Source organism: Cinclus cinclus, chromosome Z, assembly GCF_963662255.1.
Source record: "Cinclus cinclus chromosome Z, bCinCin1.1, whole genome shotgun sequence".
In the NCBI taxonomy this organism is placed as follows: domain Eukaryota; kingdom Metazoa; phylum Chordata; class Aves; order Passeriformes; family Cinclidae; genus Cinclus; species Cinclus cinclus.
Window position 1 is genome coordinate 77,883,233 of NC_085084.1, and position 24,902 is coordinate 77,908,134.

The window sequence follows — 24,902 nt, forward strand, 5'->3', positions numbered from 1 at the left end:
GTACATTCAGGTGCCAATTTTTTTTTTCAGTTGGAGAATTGAATTCAGAGGTTGATATTGATACAGTTGAACACCTACAAATTTCAGTACAAAATATGAGACTCCTAGAGTTCTAGTTAGTTGCTTTTTATGAATTGAAATAAGTTCATATTCTTTTATTAAAAGCCCCAAGAAGAAACCAAAATACAACTCTGTATGCATGATTCTTTTTAAAAATGAAGGCTAAGAAAATCCCAATTGATACATATAAGACATAGCTTTTTAATTTATTACTCAAGCATATGCAAAAAAGGCATTAATTTTCAGTAATATAAAATCCTCGCTATGTAGTGCCTGGAGCTATGGTTTTGAACCTAAATTGCCTGTATTTACTAAGCCATATAGCTCTGCAATGTGGAAAATAGAAGTGCATTTCAAATGTGTGCAGGGATTGTTATTACTAAAACCAGTTGCAGTTTGTAAGTGAGAAAAATAAAGCTTCACATGGCAGATGAAGAGACACCTTTATTGACTCCATATGCTTGACTGCATGAGGTGCGTTCCTGAAAATGGGAAGCAAGTGGCATATTTGAAGGAATTTCAGAAGTCAAGCATCAAGGGGTAATAGAGTTGACCTCTAATTTCAGAAATCACAGGCTAATGTTTGAGAACATTTTGCTTCCAAACTTTATTTAAAGCTCTGTTTAGCACTCAGTTTTATGACAGTAAGGATTTTTGGCTGGGAGGCACATCAGTTATACTGTTACCTACCAGACTTTTCCACTTTAACAGCAGACACCAGTGGCCTCTAGGAATGAAATGCTGCTACTTGCAAACTGTGTAGAGGTGTGGCTGGGCTGGTCTTCAGTCCTTGGTTTCAAATGCATGGTTTTGCATCTTCTGTTCTTTTTACCTTGAACAAAGTACACTGTACTTCTTTAATTTATTTCTAAGAGGGGATTTTTTTTTCCGTTCTGAAAGGCTTTTTGTCTCCTTGGTGTTAAAATATTTTAACTGGCATTTTTATTATCTGCCACTTCCTAGAGTGTCCATTATACATTGCTGCCATATGTTATCTAAAGGCTGTGTCTTGGAATTCTCAGTAGGCAATTCTCAGCACGGATGCTGCACATCTTACAAAGGTCTTACGGAAATACAGGGTTTGAATGTGTATTTAGTGTAGAATTGATTCCACCCTCTGTTCCCTCCACCTAGAAGTAAAGATTCAATATGAACACAGTGTTGCTCTTTCCAAGATGATTGAACTTTTACTATCAGTATGGGTAAATTTTTAGAAAAAGTACCCATTTTCCCACTAGATTAGAAGCTTCCAGTACAAGCTAGGTAAAACTGTGACTTTCACCTGCTCTTAACTTGACCATGTTCTTGTATGTCTGCTTCTTATGGTATGAATAGAAAAAGTTTTGTCAGCATGGTAACTGCTACCAGTAAAATACAGCAACGTAGTGAAACATCCCTTTGCATCTTCCAAGTGATTATTAGTGTAGCAAAGTACCTGTCATCCTTTATGAAAAATGAAGGGAGAAATTTAAATGTATTTTCTGTAAAGCAATTTTCTTTGAGTTATTCATAAATATCCATATATGCTTTCTGGATATAGAATTTGAGCCTTATTAATACATAATACATAAATTTTTACAGGAGCAAAATATTTTTTTTCCATCTGGACTCTTAAAGCGACAGGTTTAAATATTATTAGAATACTGTGGATGAATATGGCCTTCTATTAAAAAAAAAATATACAGCATAGATATAAAAGCAAATGTGGGGCAAGATTTCTAGGTAGGTTTACTATTTTTTGTGAAACTAAACTGATAAGACTGGGAAAATTAATAAGCTTTTGGGCAGTGAGACTTCTTTTGAGATCTGGAAAAGAAACAGCAGATTTCGAAGGTATATGCAACTTGAGAACAGTTAACAGTTTGTTTAAAATCTAGTTAGGCTAGTTAGATGTTTGTCCATCAAGTGTAAAATCCCAAGTTATCTTAGTGTTATTCAGCAACTGCTTTACGAGAATTCATTGTTCAATTTCATGTATATTACTTAGGTTTTTTCAAGTGCAGTTGTCTTATTCAGATACTCAGACTGGTCTCTGTTTTAAGCTATCTGCTCTCATGCTTGATAATTCTTAAAGGGTGGAATGCTGTTTATAGCCCTGCTTGTACTTATTTCAGATTTGGAGGAAAGAGGGAGTTAGCTCTAAAATATAAAGTGATTAGTGGCAAAGTCAAAAAGTTTTTTCTGATGAATTGCTCCTTTGTCAAATGGCACTTTTATTTACAATAGGCAGGCTATTTGGACAATTAAAAGGAGTTAAAAACGGTCCTGATACTTCAGCACCACAAATCAGAGACTGGAAAAAAAGAGGAGGGAAGGCACTGTTTTCATGCTAGGGTTTCTACCCTGCACTACTTCTGAGGGAATGAGCTGCCACGTCTGCTGTGCTGTGACAAGATCTGGACAGGATATGTCCAGAAGACTGTGTGGGAATAGAATACAGGCAGATGATGGAATTGTTTGAGCTGTAGGCTATCTATGCTGTCACATTTAATGGCATATATTCAGCATCATCACAAGAAATAGTGAGGCAGAACACAAGAACACAAGTATGTGAAGCAGTGCCCCCCTCCCGCCCCCCCCTTTTCAGAAATGAATTTCGTGTATTTTTTTAATTAGACTGGTGCAGAAATACTGGCTTTCTTGATAAGGGTACAGTAGCAGTGCTAAGAAGAACATGGAAATTTAAGCATTTTTCAGTTTAGCACTGCTTTCCCAAACCTGAATAAAAGAATAAACTCAAAATGAAAGCAGGCTTATTCCTGGTAGATGTTTTTACAGCAGTCTTACAAAGTGAGCAGTATCAGTGCAGCTGATTGGATTTCTCTTTACGTATAAAGTGACTGATGTTTTGGATCTGAATTGCAGTTTTAATTTTTTTTCCAGCAACTTTATATTGGCATTCAGATTGATTCTAGCTATCCATTTCAGATGGATTAATTTATGAATGATTTTTAAAAATATAAAAATAGTTCATAATTCTTTTAACTCCTTGGAACTGCTAAACCAGAATGGCCCTTCTGCAGCAGCCTCCTGTTGGACTGCTACTGGAGCTATGGGTTTTCTGTTCCTCCAGAATTTGTGCCACTTCAGCTCTGAGTTTTTTAATGTGTTCAGCAATCTGTTTGTGACTGAGATTCAGAGAGGTCCTGTGTATTCTTTCACCTCAGTGTCTTCATCTGTAGAGCAAGGAGAAGAGTGCTTAGTTACTGCCAGGAATATATAAGTATCTCTAAAGGTTACAAGTTCTCTCAAAGTGCATTGTATTTCTGCTGATTTCATGTTAAGTAGAAAACTGTGTATATGTGTAGTGGGGGGAGTTCAATCATCAGATGTCAAGTTTTGTTGTGTTGTTTTTTTTTGTAATGATTTGTGCAGTTGTTAATCAGCAGCTGACTCCTCAGAGGGAACTTCAGGGAGATCATGTATTTAGAAACAATCTGGCTTCTAGTATTTTTCTCTCCATTGTAGCTTTCTCCCTTTGTTCTTTTGTTCTCTATTATGAAGGACATTTGCATGAAAACAAGATTTTTGTTTCTTAAGAGTTCAACTGCTCCTGCTGTTTATTCCCCACCTGGCCATAATCCTCCATTTGTGACATCTCAATTGGTGGCTGTGCAAATGATTATGATGTCAAAGGCAGGATTATGACTTCAGGTGAGAAACAAACAGCAGGAACTGGTGAACTCAGGAGAAATACCCATCTAGATTTTTCTCTAACCTTTTTTATGCTAAAAGCACAAAGCAAATGCAGACAATAGATTATGTATGCATATATAAAATAACGGATGTATAAGCAAATTGTATCATACCAGTGAGTTAAATGACAAATCTATTTTTAAAATTGCTTCAATTGTTCTTATTCTCTAGTTTCATCTACAGAAAATTACATAGTATCCAATATAATAGTATCCAAAGGCAGTGTGACTGGGACATTTATTTTGGCTTTACCAGGTTGGAACTCTTGTGAGAAACTTGTTTGTTGTAACATGAAGTCCTTAATTCAGTAATAATAAGGTTGGATGAAACATGTAGCATCAGACCCAAACTCTGTACTACTAATGAGTTAACAAGAGTCCCTGGTGACAGTGTGGTTTTGGACCAGATCAAGTTGATAGAGTGGGAGGTTCTTGAATTTATCTGAGTCCTTATGTGAGTTTTTTTCCCTCCTATTTAGTATTGTGTTCCTGAGGAGCCCCACTGCCTCCAAAAATTAATTCCCTAGAGGAGTTTTGCACAGTACCTCCTTTTAAAAGTTCTTGTCTGCAGTTTGAAATCCTGTGTCAGTAAATGGCATGTATGGCTGTGCAATCATTTGCCACTGTGCACTGGGGTAATGGGAGGGATATATTTGCTACAAAAGCTTTGCAGGTATAAGAACCTCCTTACAGTGCAAGGAGGGTGTTTGTGTGTGCATGTGTTACAATACCAGTTAATGTAACTAGCACCTGAGATTATCTCTTCAGTATGTTAGTGGTGGATTCTGAAGAAATTGCTCCACAGAAATCTCCCCCAGGGAATCAGCTTGTATGCTTCTGCTGTTGGAGTTGTTCCAGTCAGAGTTGCCACTTCTGCTAGCTAATGCTAAGGTCATCCTGTTGACAATTTTTAGTTGGGAAAAGTTTTCCCTTGTGCATTATTTCAAGACTATTTACTTATAGGTGTATTCTGTTTCTCTTTTGAGGTATTTGGCACTTTTTTGATGTGGTTTGTGAAATGAAATGGAAGAAACTGTGTTATCCTATAGGCACTTACTGTCCTGTGTCATGGTGACTGGGTGAAAATAGAAGGGAAGAGAGGAGTTAATGATCACAGAAATAAAGACATGGAGAATCATCAAATTCACAGTTTTGGTATTTGAAATATTCCCAGCTTCAGAGAAGCATAGGGAGTGCTATTTTTTTGTTGTTGTTCCCCGCCCCCCAAACAGAATTGAAGTAGTTACCTTCAGGAAGCCAGTAATTAAAATTAGAAAGTTTGTAACATTTTTATTGCAGGCAATCCTAGTGGTGAGATTAACATTAGATAATCTTATCATGAAATAACCAGGCACCCTCTGATGATCTGACACATAAGAGGCTGCACAGAGCTTCTGGTCCTCCAAGGGCTGTGATTGTTTTATGGTTTTATCTTATGATAACTGTGCTTTGGTTTTGCCCTTTTCTGAGAGTTTCATATGGTACACATCCCCTCCCACCCCCCTGTAAATTTGTAATTTAACACTACTCTAGGAAATGGCAAATCAGCATGAAACTATTAATCTTATCTTGTATCATGAGACAGACACTGATCCAAGAGATCTGATTACTTTGCTTCTGGTCATTATCCAGACTGAAAGCTGGGTTTGGGCATTTGTATCATCAACAGTTCTGCCATCAGAAAGCAAAAAATTTCAAAAACAAGGGGAAATTCTATAATCAATCCAGTTTAACATTTCATGCCAAAAATACAGTATGGGACCAAACTCCTTTATTAAAGCCTTCATTTCTGCCCTGTATCTGCAGCTTTTTTTCCTGGACATGTAAAGCATAATAAAGGACTTGTCAGGCATGAAGACTTTGAATAATCTGTAGTGATGAGTTTAGTCACAATTGCCACAGGTTTGTTGTGCTTCATAAGTATTTCCGAGATGGAGCTTGCAGTCAGACTCTCTGCTGCCAAGTTGCTTTTTGGTCTTTTTGAGAAGGATGGAAACTGGCTCCTGTTCAGTCCTGCAGAACTGGACTAGATTGAACTGCCCTGGAAATAGCCAGCTGCATCCCCTCCCCTCCAATGAATATACTATGAACAAGGAATTCAGTTTTAATTTGGATTGCACTTCAGCTAATTAAAGAAAACTAATTTTAAATACCTGACTGAATCAATGTGATTTGCTTTCTTCTTTTATCTTTTCCCTTCTTCCTTTTTTTTCCCCCTCCCACTTAGTTCTTCTGAATACTTGCAACTTCCTGTCTTTTCCCCCATCATGTTTTTGACAGTTCAAAAGATGCAATTATTTGACATGTAACTGTGAGGGATGATCACTCTCTCTTTTTTTTTTTTTTTTACTTCTTCAGTAGGATAGAACATTCTGCTCTACAACAATATTACAATATTTGGAAATTGTTTTTTCCTATTTTTTCTTGTTTTTTCTTTTTTTTTTCTTTTTTACTATTTACAAATCCCAAGGGACTTTACAGATATGAATACATGTGAGAATTTCTTCTCTGATCAACTGGATGGTTCAAACTCTGTTCCTGGAGGGAGTGAATTTTACTGTTGACCTAATTTTGCTCCCGTTAAAGTTGGCACAGAGTGGTTTTAGAGATTTTCAGCCTCAAAGCGTTACTAGTCTTTGTTGAATCCAGAGTTTCAGGAAGATAGCAGAAGTGCAGCTCTTTCACATGGAATAAAAAAGGCTTAAGCCTGGTAATCAGAATACATTTATTAACTAACTCTGTCCAAAGAAGTGGCCTGGGAACCCAGATAGAGGGTTCAACTTGGCATTAGAATTTTGTTAGACCTTCAAAAATTTATACCTTTTTGGCATCGTGGCCTGTCTCTGCTTTCTGCATGATGGGCTGTTTCAGGTTTCAGCATTTGTTCAGATGTACTTGTACAGATTGAGTTTACAAAGTGGAGAAGGATAAACCAGAGGAAAAGGTAAATATAAAAACAAAAACTTCTATGATTTACCCTAGGAAAAAAAAATTCGCATCACAAATTCCCTTCTTGATAATAATTAAGGTCAAATACAAGGTTGTCTTGTATGTGCTACATTAATTGCAATAATGTGGGAAAGAGTTTTTTTTTGTATTCATATCTGTTAGGATACTGGTTGGAAATGGTACAAATGAGGTATGGAGTGCTTGCTCATTGCAATAGAGCTCTTGAATTGGCACAACACAACAAAGTAATGGTTCTCTATTGAAAGGAAGGTACACGTCTGCAACTTGAAAAGATTGTAATGTAGGTGTTCACAGCTGGAAACTGTCCTTCCTTGTGCCTGTCCTGAAGCTTGTAAGCAGGACACAGTGTTTTGCTATTAATGTGAGACTATGATCACATACTTAATTACTTAACATATTTTTGTGTGCCCATGACCAAGGCCCAGCTTTGTGCAAAGATGTCCTTTCCTCTTGCTCTTGCAATTGCTGAGACTTTGAAAGTTTTATGAAACTGAAGTCACTTAAAAGAATTTGTGGGTGGTTTTACTTGGTCTGTCTGTCCAAACTGCAATGCCACAGAGTAAAAGCGATTGCCTCACAGTCACTGCTACCCTGGAGTAGTGAAAGGCCTTTCAATTTATTCTTGGTCATGCCTTTTTAACTTAATGTTCTTCTTCACACAAGCTGGTATTGATGGATGTCCATTCAGACAACCTAATGGCCTATGGTTACTATAGAAGAGCCTTTATATCAATATTCTGCAGCTGAGACCCATCAGGTTGGACTGTCAAACTGCTCTACGACACATCTAGCACCATTTTATGCAAATAATAGCTGTGACAGTATTGCTGTACTTTCTGGTGTTAAGCAGGACTGTAAAAGATCTATTTCCATAGGTCAAGAGGAAGCTGGTCTTTGTAGCTTGATATATCAGAGGTCATTTCCTCTGTCAGCGGTTGCCACCTCCAACAATACTAAACCCACTTCAGAATGCCCTCAGCTCTTCAGGAGCCTCGCCATACATGGAATGTCTGCTGGGACATCCATTGTGGCATTTCAAGTGTGGTGGGAATGTTGAGGAGTCAGCATCTTCGTGGTGAGCTTCAAAAAGTAGCAGCTGCTTTACTCTGGGAATGAGATATTGCTATTTGCTCCATGCCTGTTCCTATTCCTTGATTCAACTTTGCATGCAGTCTTCATTAGTTAATTTATGTACCTGTTTGACATAATGCAAGCCTGCTAAAGAGAAAACATTTAATCTCTCACTGAAATCACAGCAATGTGCCAAGAGAACCATGAATTTTTATGTTCAGCAAGCTGAGCCTTCCAGACTCCCATGACATCATTTGCCTGTGTTGCTCAGAGGTCTCAGGGATTTGTGCCCCATACAGAGACTGTCAGATTAGGTAAAAAGATTATGAGGTATCATGCTTCAGTGTAACTTCTTCAGGACTTGTTGTATTGTGCACAAGACTTCCAGCTACATATGTTCTTAGTCAAAAAAGTTCAAATCCTTTCAATTTGCAGAGTGCTCTTCTTATGTAACTGTATATTAAGATGTTGGCTTCTTGCTAAGGCAAGAGAATCTAACAAGAGCACGGATATGAACTATGGAAAGACTGAAGCAAGAAATGGAAGCATAATATTTAAGTAATATAAATGCCCATAATAGAGTTGTGCCACCATTCAGGTACAACTTAGTGTTCTGAGCGCTTTAGTGGTAACTCTAATGCGCTGTTTCTACTGTTAATTTATCTCTGTTGCATTGTTGCAGTGTGTTGGGAGCATGCACACTTGTTCAATATTGCTCTAATATAGGAAATAGTCTGTGCTCCCATTTCTTTGGATTCCAGCAGGTTAGTTTGTAGTTTCTTCACTCCCTTTTTCAATAAATCAGTCACCTTGGCATGATAGCAAGTTTTGGCATGACACTAAGTTTCTCATTGTCAGCTGCTCCGGACTGGCTGTTTCCTCTCTTAGCTTCATACCCAGTGAGAGAGACATAAAGACCACTTAAATGCAAAAGGTTGCATTTACTAAGGGTTAGCATAAGGTAAAAAAACCCACACAGGCTGGGATCTCAGGGCTCACAACCTTGGGTTGCTGGTGAGACTGTTAGACAACTGCTGTCTTATAAATGGTATCTCTGCTTTTTTGAAAAATGGAGAGGTCAGGGACTATGGCTCTGACTTGAATCTTTTAGAAGATGCTCTTAATTTTCTGCTACCAAGACTATTTTCCACCTAACTGTGTCTTCCAGCATTTGGCTGGTTAATGTAAAGCTCTGTACCAGTCTGCTGCATTAGTCTTGTTCCAGTCTTTGTTCCGAAGAACAGCATCATTACAAAATAAAAGAGTCCTTCTAAAAATCTTGTATTTCTTGTGTGAAACTTCTTCTTTGACAAGATGAAGTGAGTCAGTCTGTCTTTAATGGGGTTGCATTGAAATGTCTGCAACTCTTGTTGTCATTCCTTGGCATGATCGTTACTTGAGGGGCAGATTAGAGGTCAATCAGCCAGAGCCACAAGGGCGCCCACAGCTAGCCTCAGGATACTCCCTACAAATGTAAGATCAAAAGGGCAGGCATATGAAAATTACTGTTTACTTTTTATGAATTATTTCCCAGAGATGGGATCATTAGCAGAATCTAAATGCTGTCTAGCTCTTAGTGCAAGGACACTCCTGACAGAATGCACTCGCTTAGGCACACATTTCCCACTCTTAAAATCAAAAGATTTTCTGCTTTTGCGTGTGTGGGATTTCTTTATTATTTGAATAACTTCTTGTTTGTTTTGTGGTTTTTTCCTTCTTTCCCCCAAAACACTATCCCTTCTTCTGAACATGCTTTTAATTCCTAGATGTCATCTATTCCTTTCTTTGTGTAGCAAAAGTATTTCAAAGCCTTCATCCATACCCCAGGGTTGCTGCAGGAGACACCTGAAGGAAGTAAAACTTTCTGTAATTTCCAGAGTGAACAGTGGCTGTTACATACAATTTGTCCCTGGCCAGTGTGTACCAGAATTATCCCTACTCCAAATACAGGGGAAAGGTGATACTGGCTGTCATGGTGAGGTGCATGTTGGCAAGTGCTGATTCAATGTCTACTTGTGCAGTAATGTTCACACATCAAACTCTGCACCTTCTTTTCCAAATCAGTATCTGGCTTCTGTTTGATCACAGTAATCAGGGCTATTTAGAAGGCTCACAGTATATTTGCCCTTTTGTCTTGTGTCTGAAGCTACGAAACCATGACTTTGCAGCAAACGTTGATTGAATTCTAAAGGGACTGGCAGTAGCTGGGAACATGTGTAGGCTGTGATATGCTCAACTTGCGATTCCAACTGGAAAACTGTTTGCTTTTTAAAGTAACTTTGAAAAAGTTACCTTGAAAAACCAAATACATGGTGGATATTACTCTTTAATGAAAACCAATATGAACTTCCCTCTTATCGTCCAACATGTTACTACCCTTAATGTGAAATAATCAAGTGCTGCCCAGTGTAGCAATAACAGCTAAATCTGGCTGCCAACCAAAATAAAATCCCTTACAGCTATTTTTGTATGTTCTTAAAATGTGTGCTTAGAGATTAGGCCGTTGTCTTTTTTTCTCCCCTCTCTGCTATTTTTCGTAAAAAGTTTTAAAAGTTTCAAAAACCACAGAGAACTCTGTTGCAGCACCCTCCTATGATAAGGTCAGGGAGCAGAAAATCCAATGCTGTGTTCTTTATCTAAATCCTTATTCTTGCTAATCTGGCTAGACATTTTGGATACGTGTGTTTTTACTTATTTGGCATTATGTTTTCTCAACATCGTTTTTTTGGCATTTATCTTGACAGCAGTAGCTAGAGAACTTCTTGCTAGTGTTTAAATGGATAAGCTGAGCATCTCCCTTTCTATATTTTCCTTTTGGTGTTGTATAGATCTCAGGAAAATTTTTAATCCTTGCAAAGCAGTAGACAAAGGAAATGTGTTTGCAGATGAGTGAAGTTGCTGGGTCCTCCAAGATAGGGGTCTGCAAGTGACCATCTGGAGGTATGGGTCTGGGGTTTAGCAGCCTTCAGAAAGCTGAGGCACAGGTACTATAAAAATAAGTCTATTGGTGCTAGGCAGAGTTTAGGCTGGTACTGAGCACACCCAATCTCTGAAGTTTTCTACCGTGTGACTTGGACTCCTCAGGGTGGATCAGCAGAGGATAGGGGATCATACTCACAGGTTCATGAGAGTCAGAGCCAGGACATGGCACGCTTGCCATGCATTTCCTGCAGTCTTCACATTGAAGCAGAGCAAAATATCTAATATCTGTGGTGCTGTTCATCTCATCATCTTTGTTGTTGATATCTTCTTGTTCTTCTTGTAGTCATAATGGAAAATGATGGCTTTAAGATATTTTATTGCGTCTGTGCTTCACTTTGCGTTTGTTACATTCATTTTTTTTATTTATGATGCGGTGCAATCTTAAACTTCTGTGAAGTGTTATGTCTTGAAGCCAGTACCCAAATCCTGATGGGTTTCTACATCACTGGTGTCTCCAGTGCTGTTGGAACAGAAGAATGGTGGAAGTCTTTTTGGCACCCAAATGGTAAGCAATAAGAGATGCACCTGTCAACTGATCACTGTTAAATTAACATTTCCATTTCCCTCTGTGTAGCCTTATCTTTTATAGGCAGGTGTATCTGTGTTGGGAAAGGGGTTATTTTTGGCTCTACTGTAGGAAAGGCTGAAGGTAATGAGTTGTGCATAGTAAATCTTGCTTGCTCCATAATTTCTACTACATTTCAAATTAAGGGCCTAAATTAGGGTTAGTGTCAGACTTCCTCTTTTGCTATGTCCTAATTTTGTTTTAAAAGCACATAGCTAAGGACTTTAATATGTTTTAGATTCAGGGCTTGTGAGTTGTACTAAAATCCCTAAGGGAGGCAAAATAACTTATTAAAACCTTGCAAATGTTTTTGACTGCTGCATTCTATTATTTTCTATTCCAGTGGTAGCATACAGCCTCTGCTGCTGATGGGTGGAGGAACGCAAACCTCCAGGGCCCATTAGACTTAACTTGTTTACTGCATTGATATCTATATGTTAAATGACAAGAGAGTTCAGGTTATTGAATAATTTAAAATTCAGCTCTAATTGGTGTCATATGACCTGGAAAAGGCCATGGATGACGCCAGGAGCATGCTGTGAAATTCTTATAAATAATTCATAAATTAGATCATTCATTTGCCTGGATGTCTTGTTAAATGCAGAAGTTTGTAAGTAATAACTGATGATATAACACCTGTAAGTATTTAGTTCATATGCTGGAAGGTAATCTACCTTGATGATCTTCTAGCACAACCTGCCAGAGTACAAGAGTTAATTGCACTAGGGAGAATGCACTACATTTATTTGGGATGGGCTTTGGCAAGGCGTACAGTGCAGATGTTGCATTACACATTCTCTATCAGCTAGACAACTATTTGGTATATGCCCATGTTAAAAATGCAGCTCATCACTCTTTTGCCCTTATTTCGCATGAACTCCAAATGCACTGGGAAATGGTAGTGACCTGCTCTGCTCACAAATAGTATAGTTTTTGAAATATTTATCTAGGTCTTGAACTACTGATTCTTCAGTAAAATAAAGGGCAGAAGTAAAAAATTGAAGTCAGAAGATTGGGAGATTTTTTTATTATTATTATTTTTATAATGTTGGCAGCACATTGAATCTTAATAGTTGGACCTGGTGCTGTCAAGATTAGTGTAGTTGCATTTTCCTATAGTGCAAACAGGAATGATGCAGTTTTGTTTAGAAAAGCAAACATGTTTGCTTAAATTTAGTGGCCAGGTTCTGCACTGCCTTGTGAGGGTAGCGTGCGGGCTTAATGGACATTTTGCTCACAGTGACTTCCAAGACTTGGCACGCAGACACCTCTCTTTAGTTTTCTTGGAGCACTGTATTATTAACTGCTTTATCAGGCAGCATAAAACCAGTTTGCTGATCTGAAAAGGGAGCCTTTGTTAGAGATTATCTACAGTGTTTGGGTAGATGGAGAAGAAGGGTGGCATGTTTATGAATGCAAAATATACACTTAAAGCTAAGCGCCAGCAAATGCTCACATGCTACTTTGAATGCAGGTTTTCTGTGCACCTGGCATGCCAGCTCAAACCCTCTTAACAAAGAGGAGAAAAAAATACTGAAGGCAGCACAAACATAGGAGGTGTTCCTCTGCTGTCAGCTAGCAGCTATAGATTCACTTTTTTGTGATGTGATATTACTTTTTTTTAGTTATGCCTGTTCAGTATGTTGAGTTCAGTAGATTTTTACAGGAAAAATACAGGTTAGTGACTGTCATTCATGGTCTCTTTCATCTGAGACCACTTGTTGTATTCAGTAGAATATGGCAATCATAGCTATACATAATTTCTACAGAAAATAGTGCTTTGTTTCTTGCTTGAAAAATGGTCATCTTACCTTAGGAGTTATCTACTGTATTTATCTTAGGTAGTGACAGAGACAGTTGCTGTACTATTACATGGCACTTTGTAATAACTGATATTGGGTTATTTATGGTACAGATTTTAACAAATGATTATATGAATTAAAGGAAAAAAAAATATAGACTTCAGTACATCCTACTAATACACTTTAAGGTCTTAATGCTTTTTCCTTCTCCCTGATAAATTCGTACAGAATCTTGGAAAGAGTAGCTCCTTAATCACTAGTAACATACTTCAAATAGTCCTATAATTTGATATAATTGTTCTTACAAACAGAATTTCTGTTGCCCCAATATCTGAGCTTATTTATAATACATCCTCCTCATTTTGCTGATGAAAGCAAGTGCTTAAACTGTCAATAGACCTGAAACCTAAAGCCAGTCTTTATTTTGATGAGACCCGTATATCAACAATTCAGAGCGGTGACTGAGTTCCAGGTTTAGGTTGTGTACCTTAGTGAGGGTGCCAGCTGGGTCACTGATGGAATTACAGAATTGTTTAGGCTGGAAACCGCCTCTGAGTCCAACCATTAACTCAGCACTGCCAAGCCCACCACTAAAACTTGTCGCTGATCACCACATCTGCATGTCTTCTAAATACCTCAAGGGGTGGTGACTTCACCACTGCCCTGGCCAGACTGTGCCAAGGTTCAACAATGCTTCCAGTGAAGAAATTTCTCCTAATTGTTTCTGTTGACCATGTCCAAAGAACAACTACACTGGTGAAGAATCTCAAGTATGTGCCCTTGGTGGTCTTGAAGGTGTTTCTATGTATGGTAGTCTCTGTGTAATCTTTAAAAATCATTGTGTTTCTCCTCTGGTTGCTGCATCTGTCCATTCTTCTTGGTCTCCTTCAGGGTCCCCACTTAGATGAGCACAACAGATTAGTTCTGAATCAACATGTTCCTTCCACTCTTTCTACTCCACCAAAAAAAAACCTCCTGATCTGAAAATCCAGATTAGAGAAATGGCCTCAAGATAGAACTGAGAATTATTTTATTTCACTGTCCCTTTTGCCTGTATTCAGACATATTTCAGCTAAAAACTAAAAACCTGGGTGCTATGAGCTAAACTCCTAATGCTGTTAGCATCTCTAGCAATTTTGCTTTGCACCTTAACAGCATTGTATTTTGCTGGGACCCCAGCTTTTGTCCCTCTAAAGGTAATGATTTTGGGCTGTTTGTTAAACATATTTGTACATGTAATAGAATCTGTCAGGACCTTGCTTGTGCTGATATGGTAAAGATATGCTCAGTTACTAGTTCATCCCTTGCAGTACAAAGCCCTTTGTGTTAGAGTCTGTAACTGTGCTTCCTCTGCCTGTGAATTAGCACTGTGCATTAGAACTGCAAAGCACACAAGTTGTGTTTAAGAACAATTTGCAGAGATCATAATGCTGCGTGCATAAAACTGGTGCACTGTTTGTCTGTTTGTAGGAAGTTTTAAGGACTGGATGTTTGTTTAAGCTCTGCGCTGAATCCCTGAGCAAAAGTTAGTAGGGTTGCAGTAAAGACTTTGAAGACCTCCACATGTCTCCATCTTTAAGTCCTTCTGAAGATTATTAAGACCATTTTTAGTATCTCTTTGTTTCAGAACAGTTTCACATCTAATCAAGTCTTATTAACTCCTTACCTTACAAAGAGCATTCTGAGTTTGTTTAAGCCTCAGGTAAAGGAACTTGTATCTTTAAATGTGGCACAGCAAGCCTGGAAGAGCTCCATGGAGAAGAAAGCACAGCTGTTCCATCATGGTCCGTCATGGTTTGCATGTGTCCCATAGGCAATATCTTTCTTAAACTCATTTTGCAAAATTGCCTGATTCCTTATGCTTGTGTGTCTTTAGACTCACAGTAGTAGGTGGGTCTTTGGAATATTTCTTTCCTCTACTTTTCCTTGTTACCTGGCCTGCATCTTACAGATCTGTCATGTCATGCATCGGTCTCTTCTGACCCCTCATCTGTGTAAATGTCAGTCCATTTTCCCTGCACTGGCTACCATCCACTTGTATTTTCAATTGAGACTTGAACAGAAAACCCACAAATTTTTTTAAAAAAATGTTGACTAGTTTCTGACTCCCAGTAGTTAATTTTTCTTGGGAGTTAGACCCTGCCAAGTACTGAGTAGCCATAAAAGGCATGTTGGAACTCAGTCTTCTGCCTAACATGACCTCCTCCTTCTAAAGGAATAAGAAAATCCCACTCACATTCAATGACATTAATGAGAGTTTTCCCCCCTGCAAACATATTGTAACTGTGAAATAACATTAAAGTTTCTCTGCCTTGTTATGAAGTCTTTAAATGTCAATGCCATTTCTGAGACCATCAGGGCAGACTTAATGGCAGCCAAGGTCAACAAATGCTAACTGGTACCTCTCTTTTAGGGCCTTCAGGGACTCTTAATAGAGTCTCAGCCATGAAGTTAATTTGCAATGTGGACCTTTATTCTTAAACCTGATGATTATTTTGTAACATCTTCATTCATGTGCTTAGATTTCTTAACATTCTCTTGTCTCTTCAGTTAGCAAAACTGCTAAAATAAAGATATTCTCAGGCATTTAATCTTTTGAGTTTCCTTTCTTTATATGTTTTTTAACTACTATTTATGGGATGCAGAAAGACGGGTGTTTGCTTTCTGTGACCACCCTACACTGCCAGCCCTGATAAGATGTTCTAAGAATATCTTCAAGTCTGAGACCTTCTGCTGTCCATGGGGACCAGGAAACCCTCCACCTTGAAAGTCTCTTCCTCTAGGTGCCCTAAATGCTCTACAACCAGAAGCAGGTGATGTTGGAAATGAGAGACTGTGTCATCTTTTTCTGTATTGTCTAATTCATATTTAAAAGAGCTCTGTAGCCTTTATTTGTCTAGAAGATATTGCCATCAAGGATGGCATGTTACACATAATAAATAACAAAACTCCGTCTTTTTGGCAGCATGTTGCAATTCTGCTCAGTTGCCCTGCCAGCCCCTCTGACTTTAAAATATTTTAGTGTCCTGCACTTTTCACCCAGTCCAAGCACCAGACTTTCCTCAGACATTTAGCACTGACATTAATGCAAATGCCTTCAACTCACTGGGCCCTTTGGGGCAAAACATGACATCCTTGGCTTTCAATCACATGGCAGAGAAGATATATTTGTATGCACAAAACTAGAAATAATAAAATACCAGTATTCAGGTGATAATACACATTAATTTACATTCTGTGAAGTCTACAGGAAACTTGTAATTGGTTGTCTTGAAGGGCAGTTGAGTATATTTGGTATTTTGTTTATTTATTAAAAAGAATTTAAATTATACATAAAAATACTGCATAGATTTGTAGTGTATATCTCTTCTAATCATTGCTGGACACTTGCTTGCATTCTTAAATTCGAGTGTTTTGGATCTGGCTGACTGTCTTGTGCACTCTATGCAGAATATCTATCTATTGTAAGCATTCCCAGAGGGCAAATAATTTTTTTTTTCCAGCAGTGGATTCCAAATTTCTCTTCTAAACCACTTACACTGCAGTGGTTTCACTATCTTTAACAAATCTGGCTTCTGTAATTAAAAAGCCCCATATCTTTGCGGAAGGTCCCAAAGGCTGGAGGAGCTTAAATGCAGTTTGTTATTGAAATTAATGCACAGTTCTAGCAAAAGAAATGTATGTGCCTGATACTCTGTTGTGATGTGCATAAAAGCTCAATTACTTAACTACATAGATGAACCTTAGTGCAAAGATACTCCAGGATGTATCTAAGATTGTGATGTCTATTACATAATACCCATGACTATAACAAAACCACTAGAATTTGTTTGTACTGGGTTGACAAATGTGAATTACAGTTGCTTGCTTTCTTCGGAGTTTTATCAGAATATAATCACTTGCCCAGCTTAATTGAAAAATCACTTACTTTTATAGCTGTATTTAAGCATGTTTTGTATTTAAATGGCAGCTTTTGATGTACAACCATTTTTTAGAGAAAGTAGTTGGTTTTATCTGTGTTTCTGTAAAGATATTTCAAAAACTCTCATCAAATTTCCAGCGGTAAGTAATATACCATTCAGTGTAAGGTGAAATGTTTTACATCAAATCTCCTGCTGTGTAATAGCCAATCAAAGAGTATTTATAGTGGCTGAATGGATTTTTTGGTTCAGTATTCAAAATTAAACATTTTCAAACCTTAACATTTAAGTTTTTTTGCCACTCTTCAAGTTGATTTTATGTAACCCTAGATGCTCACAAGTACTTGATACTCTGAAGTGACTCATTTTATGCTGAGGATCCTGCAGACAGCAGTTTTACATTTATTACACTTGTGTAGATGAAATGAAATGTAGATTTGATAGCAGATTTGTGTCTGTGCTCTGGTAAACATTTTGTTGGGTTTCACTGTATGTCCATCAACATGGACCAGCACCTCTGTTTTGAAGAGAACACATTTGCCAAGGGAAAACGGTGAACAAAGATTAATTTTAGTGATTTACAGGAAATTATTTCTCCTATTGCAGGTATCCAGTAAGAAGAGCTTGTGCCAACAGCCCTCTTTGGGGCTGGACAGCTCCTACTTGAGTGTTGGGGGACCTTGGTCTCTTCATCAGAGCAGTAGAGCACTGAAGGCTGGAAGCCCAGCCTGTGTTGTGCTGTCTCAGCCTTGCAGGAATAACCATGATTACAGGACTGAAATGCATTACAACCATCAGGAGTGTCTGAAGGAGTATCCAATGGAAAATGACCTGCACAGAAAGTGCAACAACATGATTTCCTCAGCCAAGCAGAGGAGTCCTCACCATGTAAAGCAAGCTCAGGAGATGGATCAGAGAGCAAGTGAATTTCAGAGCACATGTCCTCCGCAAGTGAGTCATGGCTGTGCCTGGAGGCATGTGGGGAGCTCAGGGAGTGTGGAAGAGAGCTGCTCTGTCAGCCAGGTACTTAGAAAACAATCTGGAACAGTTCACAAAACCTGTGATCATTCCAGGCATTGTCGAGGTTCTGGGCTGAATCACAGTATGGACTTGGGGCCTAAGGAAACAGAGCTGGCCAAAAGGTTGTATGAAGAAAGAAGGCAGAAGCTGCTTCTTCAAAAAATGGAGCTGGAAATTGAAAAAGAACGACTCCAACATGTATTGACTAAGCAAGAAGCAAAACTGCTCCTAAAACAACAGCAACTACACCAATCCCGTCTGGATTGTAACAGGTGATTTTGAGACTTACGGTTTAAAAAAAATGCTAAAATTTCTAATGAGCGCATGGACAGTAGTTAAGTGGGGGAATAGAAAAAGGTAACAATAGATAGAATAAAACAAGACAGGTGAAGCTTATGGCACAATTTTTAAGAGTGATTCAGAGGAGAAGAGACTTCAGTATGTTAGTGTATGCTGTTGGGAAGCAGCATGACAGCTGTGGAAAGCAGCAGAGGAAAACAGTATGTGGTAGAAAGAAAGGCAGAAGAAAAGCACTGCTAAAAGACTAGGTTGGAAAAGAGAAGCAGTAGAAGTAAATGAGAGGTTGATCTTAGTGTGGGCACCTGAGAGGAATACAGACATTTGGCATGAGGGCAGTGTCACTGTGGATGACATAGATGTGGCATTTTCCTTCTTTCTTTGGAAAGGTCAGTTTTGAAGTGTTGCACTTTTCTAGGTCCAGTGTTTCCAGGTATTCCAGTATTTTCAGGACTGGGAGGAATGTGTTTTACAGAAAATACGATGATCATTACATATAAATACACACACATATATATGTGTCTGTGTCTGTATATATTTTTGTATATGGAATGTATGTTTTTCCCCCTATATTTATGGAAGAGGAAGGGACCTCAGTGCTGCCAAGACATTTTCTTTACAGTGATGTTAGTGAGAAGGGAGAATGCCAAGTCTGAGGCACAATATGTGTTTAAAATTTGAAGGGGGATGGGTCGGCCACAGAAATGTGAGATATGGCTTGAAAGGCATGTGAGCTTGTTGCAGAAGGTAACACTTTTCTGGCAATGTAAATAGAGTTTTTGAGAGAGGGGGAACATCTGTTTTTTTGGTATGATGTTATTGAAGTGGGTGAAACAGTAAATGGAAACAGGTTAAATTAACCACTGTAACTCAGCTGAGAACCAGCATTTCAGCATTAGAAAGGAAAAACAAGAGGGAAAATCTGCAGTCTTTTGGAAGAGATGGTAGGAGTGTTTCACTGGGATGGATATTTCTATACTGTTGTAATATGGCAGCTGCTGGCAGCAGCTCATGAGAGTGCATTAGATGATCACTTCCTACATCTGTGTACTATAACCACCATGGAGGAAGATGTCTCTTTTCCTTCCTCATTTCAGCCCCCTGGTTACTTTTCAAATTGTAAAAGAGAGTACTGTAATCTAGGTGGCCTTTTGTTTGTCTTCTTGGATTGTTGTTTACATTGAAAATAATGTTTGTATGTGGCTTTAAAAGTACCTCTCTTAGAGGAAATCACAAATGTGTGTGTTGAAAATGACTGAGGTCGCTAACAAAGGATTATGACTTCAGGTGAGAATTAAGTAGGAACAGATGGATTCTTAATCATCAAATGCCTTAATTCTATGCATGCATCCCTCTAATGAAAAACAAGTAGATATGAAGGACATACAAACTGAGTTTTTTGGTGGATTTTTTTTTTTTAATGGAAATTTTTCAGGTTTGGAGGCATAAATTCAGAAACAAATGCACCTTAAATATCTTTAATGATGTGGTTGTTATTACCATTATATCTATTATGACTGCTTTATTTTTTTTTTCCTGAGAAAAATCCCTTTATGGTTTACAGAGCTTTAGTTACCTAAAAAGAATTCCATGGAAAAAAAATAGTATATGAACAATGTGAGGACTTGGTATTTTTTGTGATCTCTTCTCAGAAGTGCATGTGAAGCCAGATTTGCCATATTCTCTCTAAGAACACTACTAGATACTTTTTCTTAAAAAATATTTCAGTATCTTTAGAATTAAATGTTTGATATTTAGAGATAAATCTCTCAGGCATCACAGTTCTGTTTCAGTTCCAGATACATAATTCACTTTTGCACTTGGTAACAGGGTAACTTTATATACTGCTAACAATAAAAATTTGTTTATCTAAGCTCAAATACTCTTTGCTTCATTGTCAGGAGGTTCTAACTGAGTTAGAGCATCAAAACAGTATAAAAAACAATACAAGAAGCATCCTTTTCCAGATGAGTGTTTATTTTTGTCTGTCCTTCTGCCTGGGTAGAGTGCTGGTTAAGATCCATTGTCATTGAATGACAAATCAGAGGTTTGACCGCTTGCAGTTATTGGCAATTAACTTTTCTAATCTTTTAGCTAAAGTGCGAATTGATTCTTTTAATTTTTTACCACACTGCATCATAACTGATTTTATTTCCCAGATTTCTGTATTTGGTCTCACGTGACCATAGTACTCTCAGTTTGCAGTTACTCTTTATGTGAAATAGTTGCTCTGCTATCAATAATAGTTGTGTATGTGCAGTTCAGTGGTTCTTCCTTGTTCAAGCCTCACTGGAGCAGACCAGTAACAGCAAAGCTTGGAAACAGTAATTTTAGTCAAATAGAAAAGAAATACTTCTGTCTTGACTTTTCTGTCTTTGCTAGAGAGAAAGAAGGTGGAGTGATCTGTTAAAAACGGAGCATCATTTGTGTGCCCACAACCATCTCATACAAATTCTGTTCTATGCAGTTTATACATGACATCTTTGAGCTGTAGTGCTGTAATCTGTAAATTAAATTTTCTGTTTCTCTAACAAAAAGACTGCAGATTTTTCCCAATTGTTTTCCCTTTCTAATGCTGAAATGCTGGTACTCAACTGAGTTATACTGGCTAAGGTTGTCCCAGTGGTAACCTTTAGAAGCAAAGGCACTGTGCCTGAACCAGCCTTCCAATACAAAAGTATATTTGAAAGTGTGAAGATAATTGTGAAAGCTTCTGCATTTAGTGTGTGTAAGTGTCCCATTTGTAGATACACAGGTCACCTTCTAGTGGCAAGTTCTTGGTGTGGTTTGACCAGCTGTAGAACCAACTAGCTAACTAATCTTTTCCAGGATTAGAGGCCTGGAAGCTGGCTCAGAAGATGTGCCCATTGCTGAAGCACCCAGGGAACTTGCTCTGATGATGAATGGCAGCAGCATGGGGCTAAGGTAATTTCTCTCTTCACTTCTAAGTGCTTCACAGGGTCAGTATATCTTCTTGACAGTGTGCTGTTGCCTGCCAAGTGTATTTGTTCATGTGTTTGTTTCAGATTAAGAGCTTTTTTCTGCAGGAAGAGTAAAATTCATTGACTGCTGTGTTTTATGATTCAATTCAATAGTTATGCTGACCTGTTATTACTCAAATATTAGGGCCTGACTTCCTGAAGAGGCTTCAGATTTTTTGTGCCACCTCTTAGCATGGTGCAAAATGGAATTTTCACGAAATCTTGGTTTTAGTTCTTTGTTCTAGGTGCTGCTTGTGACTTTTTAAATTAAGATCAGAACATCTCTTTAGTCTTTATTTGGACCTGATGTAAATAATGCATTATCCTTTAACTCTAAGATAGATCGTCCATGGTTGGTGACAGTTACTTGTTTTTTAAATACCTCTGCATTGCAACTCTACTTCAGTGTGATCAGAGCAAACCACCACTATAATAACTGGAAGCAGAGTTAAGCCAATATTTAGCTCTTTATCACCATCCTGCTTGCTATTTAAAACTTCAATCAGTACAGTATTGTACTTTCCTTCTGTCCTACCCTGTCACATTCAAGTTAACACTGAAAGAAGATTCAGGCTTATTAGGAAGGCAACAAATAAAAACTGGCAAGGTTTTCTCCTTTTCCTCATAAAGTAACAACTTCTTGTTCTGTGCTGTAACTATAGATGTTCTTTTGACCAAAGAACGGTGGACAAGATGAGCAGCTGTGCTTTGAATGACTCCTTCTTTAGTGACAAGAGAATACCACAAAATAATAAACTTTTCTGTTCTGAGAATCCTGGACAAACTGATAATTCATTTATAAACTAAGGGTCTAGTACCTTCTTTTTTCTTACTTTTTAACTTTGTTGTACAAGTTTTACTTTTCTTTTTGAGATCCCTTTTCCCTGAAAAGGGATAAGCCTTTTTATCTCTAGAACAGCAGGAGTTGTTAGATTCTTTGGAATACTTCACTGCTTAGCCAGGTGTTTGGCTGCTGTGAGTTCCTGGCATATCTTTGTTGCATTCGGATGCTTTTTGCTTTCATTTTCACACAAACTGAAGTGATCAAAGTATTATCACTGTAACAAAAAAGATGAAGAGTCATGACATGTTTAAGATGCAGCAGCATTAAGCCCTGTGGAGGAAAAATGTAACCTAGAACATCTGTAGGGCTTCTTGGTAACAATTTACCAAAACCTGCAAATATCTACATAGCCTAACAGGGAAAATTAGGAATACCTGTGCTATTTACAAAATGAGATTGACAGATTTCAAAAGGTTCCCCACCCTCCCTTCATTCCCCTGGTTTAATTTACTGTAATTTTTCGAAGTTATTGTGTGTTTGAGCAGTCTCAAGGTGCTGTGCCAGCTGGTTAGAAAGTTTGGCAGCAAAACACCTGGAAGATTTTCTCCCTGTATGCCATCTTCAGTTTTGCAAAGGTTACCAGATGAATGGTTCCTAAATAATTTACTCTAATGTAAGGCTTAAAGAGACTGTGGAAGACAAGTCCATTTGTCTTTTTTATGCATTTGAATATGTAAGTGATGTTTTCTTCAGTGCAGGGAGGCAGAGTGTGCAAGTGTGTGGTCATGTCTTAGAAAAGAGGAAGAGCTGACTGTGTCTTTTGGTGTTTTTCTTTCCCCCACCCTGCTTTTTTATTTTTTAGAGTTCTTTGGTTTGTTTTTTTTTTTTTTCCATGATGTGAGGCTCTTTGGATTTTTTTTTTTTTTTGTGGTGGTGGTGTTCGCTTTTTAATTGACCTGTCAAGCAGTTCTTGTTACAGCAAATGCCAACAGAACACTAATGGAAAATCAGCCCTCTCTGACTTCCAGTTCATACATGAGAGCTCTTCTAGCAAATCTCACTGCACAGAACTTGATTTCAGTCTTCAAATAAGCAAAACTGACTTTAAAAATATCCTGGTATTTTAAGGGAAATGGTGAAATACCTTTAAAATATGAAACTTGCTGAAGTGAGAAGTAATATTAATAATATAATCAAAAACTGAAAAAAATATTGTTTTTTATATAATTAACAGCTCATTTTGAGTTAATTATCTACAATTACAAAAATCTAATTGCAATTTATCGTCTACTGTCTGTAGGAAGAATTGTAGACAAGGGAATGTGCATCATTGCCAGGCATAAATGCTATAGGATGGATACAAATAATAGAGGAACCCTTAATGAAAAAAAGCAAATAGGAACATGCAGCTGTACCAGACTATTGAAAGGTAATTGTAGTCAGAAATGAGGTATGTAGTTTAAAAGGCATCTTGTCATCTCCTGTAGGGATTATTTTTTTCCCTCATTGAAGAAAGCAAAAAAGATTCCACAAGCAAATCCAGTGCAGAGTTTGATTTCTGAAACAGATTTTCCTCATAGTTTGTTATTGAAAGTGAAAACTTTGATCTCAGGGGTTACTTCAAACTATAGCCAGATTTTCAAAAGTTGCCTGTTTGGTTTTCTCTTGTGCTATTAAGGTCTTCTTGTTTCCATTGTCAACAAACATTGTCCATCTCAGCCTATTTGGATACCTATTCTGGTATGAATTTGCAGTGTTGGATTTGTCCTTTCCCTGATGTTGAGATGAAGTGTGCCTGCCCCTTTGCCTACTTGCAGCTGGGCTAGCATTTGGGACCTTAACCATCTTCAGATGCAGGATCTCCATTTTTCTAAGATATATCAGTTGGAGCAGGTTTTATTCAGGGTGGTTTTCAGTAGCTTGGAGTTCTCCTAAGTGAGCCCACAGACAATTTGCAGCTATGGAGATGGTATCTTGTGCAATTAATGGCGAGTTGTCTGTATAATTTCTTTTTAAGTCTGCCCCAGTGTGCAAGATGCTTTAAAATATTCAAAATAAAAACATAACCTGATGCATTTGTTTAGCATAAAACAGCCTTTTACAAAGTGCTTTCCATCTCCCAGACGCAGATGCTTGGTACATGCTCAAGTACCCACTCCATGTGTATTCAGTAGGATCAATACACCCAGCACCTGCTTTTGTGTGTACTCCTGACATCTGCGTCTGGGAGAAGAATTTTAAAACTCTTCCTTCCTTCATTTAATCTTAACTTTGATCTGAATGACATGGAAGTAAGATGTATTTAATGCCACCAACTTGAGGATACACAGTTTTTCACTTTGCAGGCACCCCTCCCCAGAGCACAGCTAAATCTTAACATTCAAGATTCCCTGCTTTTCTGAGTCTTAAGTTTCCTATAAAGCTCTGCCAGTGTGGCTTTTTACTGCCTTCTCTCTAACGGGCATCCTTGCCTTGGATTTCACACAATTCTGCCACTAAGCCTCCACACAGACCCGTGCAAAGCGTTCTAAATAGGAATTGTTGGATACAGCAGCTATCAGATGTGTTTACAGTTATCTGCAGGCACTTGTTCAATGTATGCTACCTGGTGAAAGGATTCTTACCTGGTGTATTAAAGATTTGCAGGTGGAATTTGCCGTTTTTAATTTCATTGAAGGCTCTTTATTTCCATGTGCCTTATTCCAAATCACCCATGAGTATTTTTTCCAGTTTGTATTTTTAGTTACTCAAAAAT

At 38.0% G+C, this 24,902-nt stretch overlaps 1 protein-coding gene across 1 annotated transcript in view; it reads left to right on the top strand.

Annotated features, from left to right (window-relative positions):
- Nucleotides 1-24,902, top strand: part of KIAA1328 (KIAA1328 ortholog) — a 168,759-nt gene that overhangs the window by 96,097 nt on the left and 47,760 nt on the right. Inside the window, exons 7-8 of the mRNA XM_062513410.1 lie at nt 17,672-18,357; nt 21,212-21,307. Of these exons, the coding sequence (XP_062369394.1) occupies nt 17,672-18,357; nt 21,212-21,307 (782 nt within the window). The remainder of the gene's footprint in view (nt 1-17,671; nt 18,358-21,211; nt 21,308-24,902) is intronic.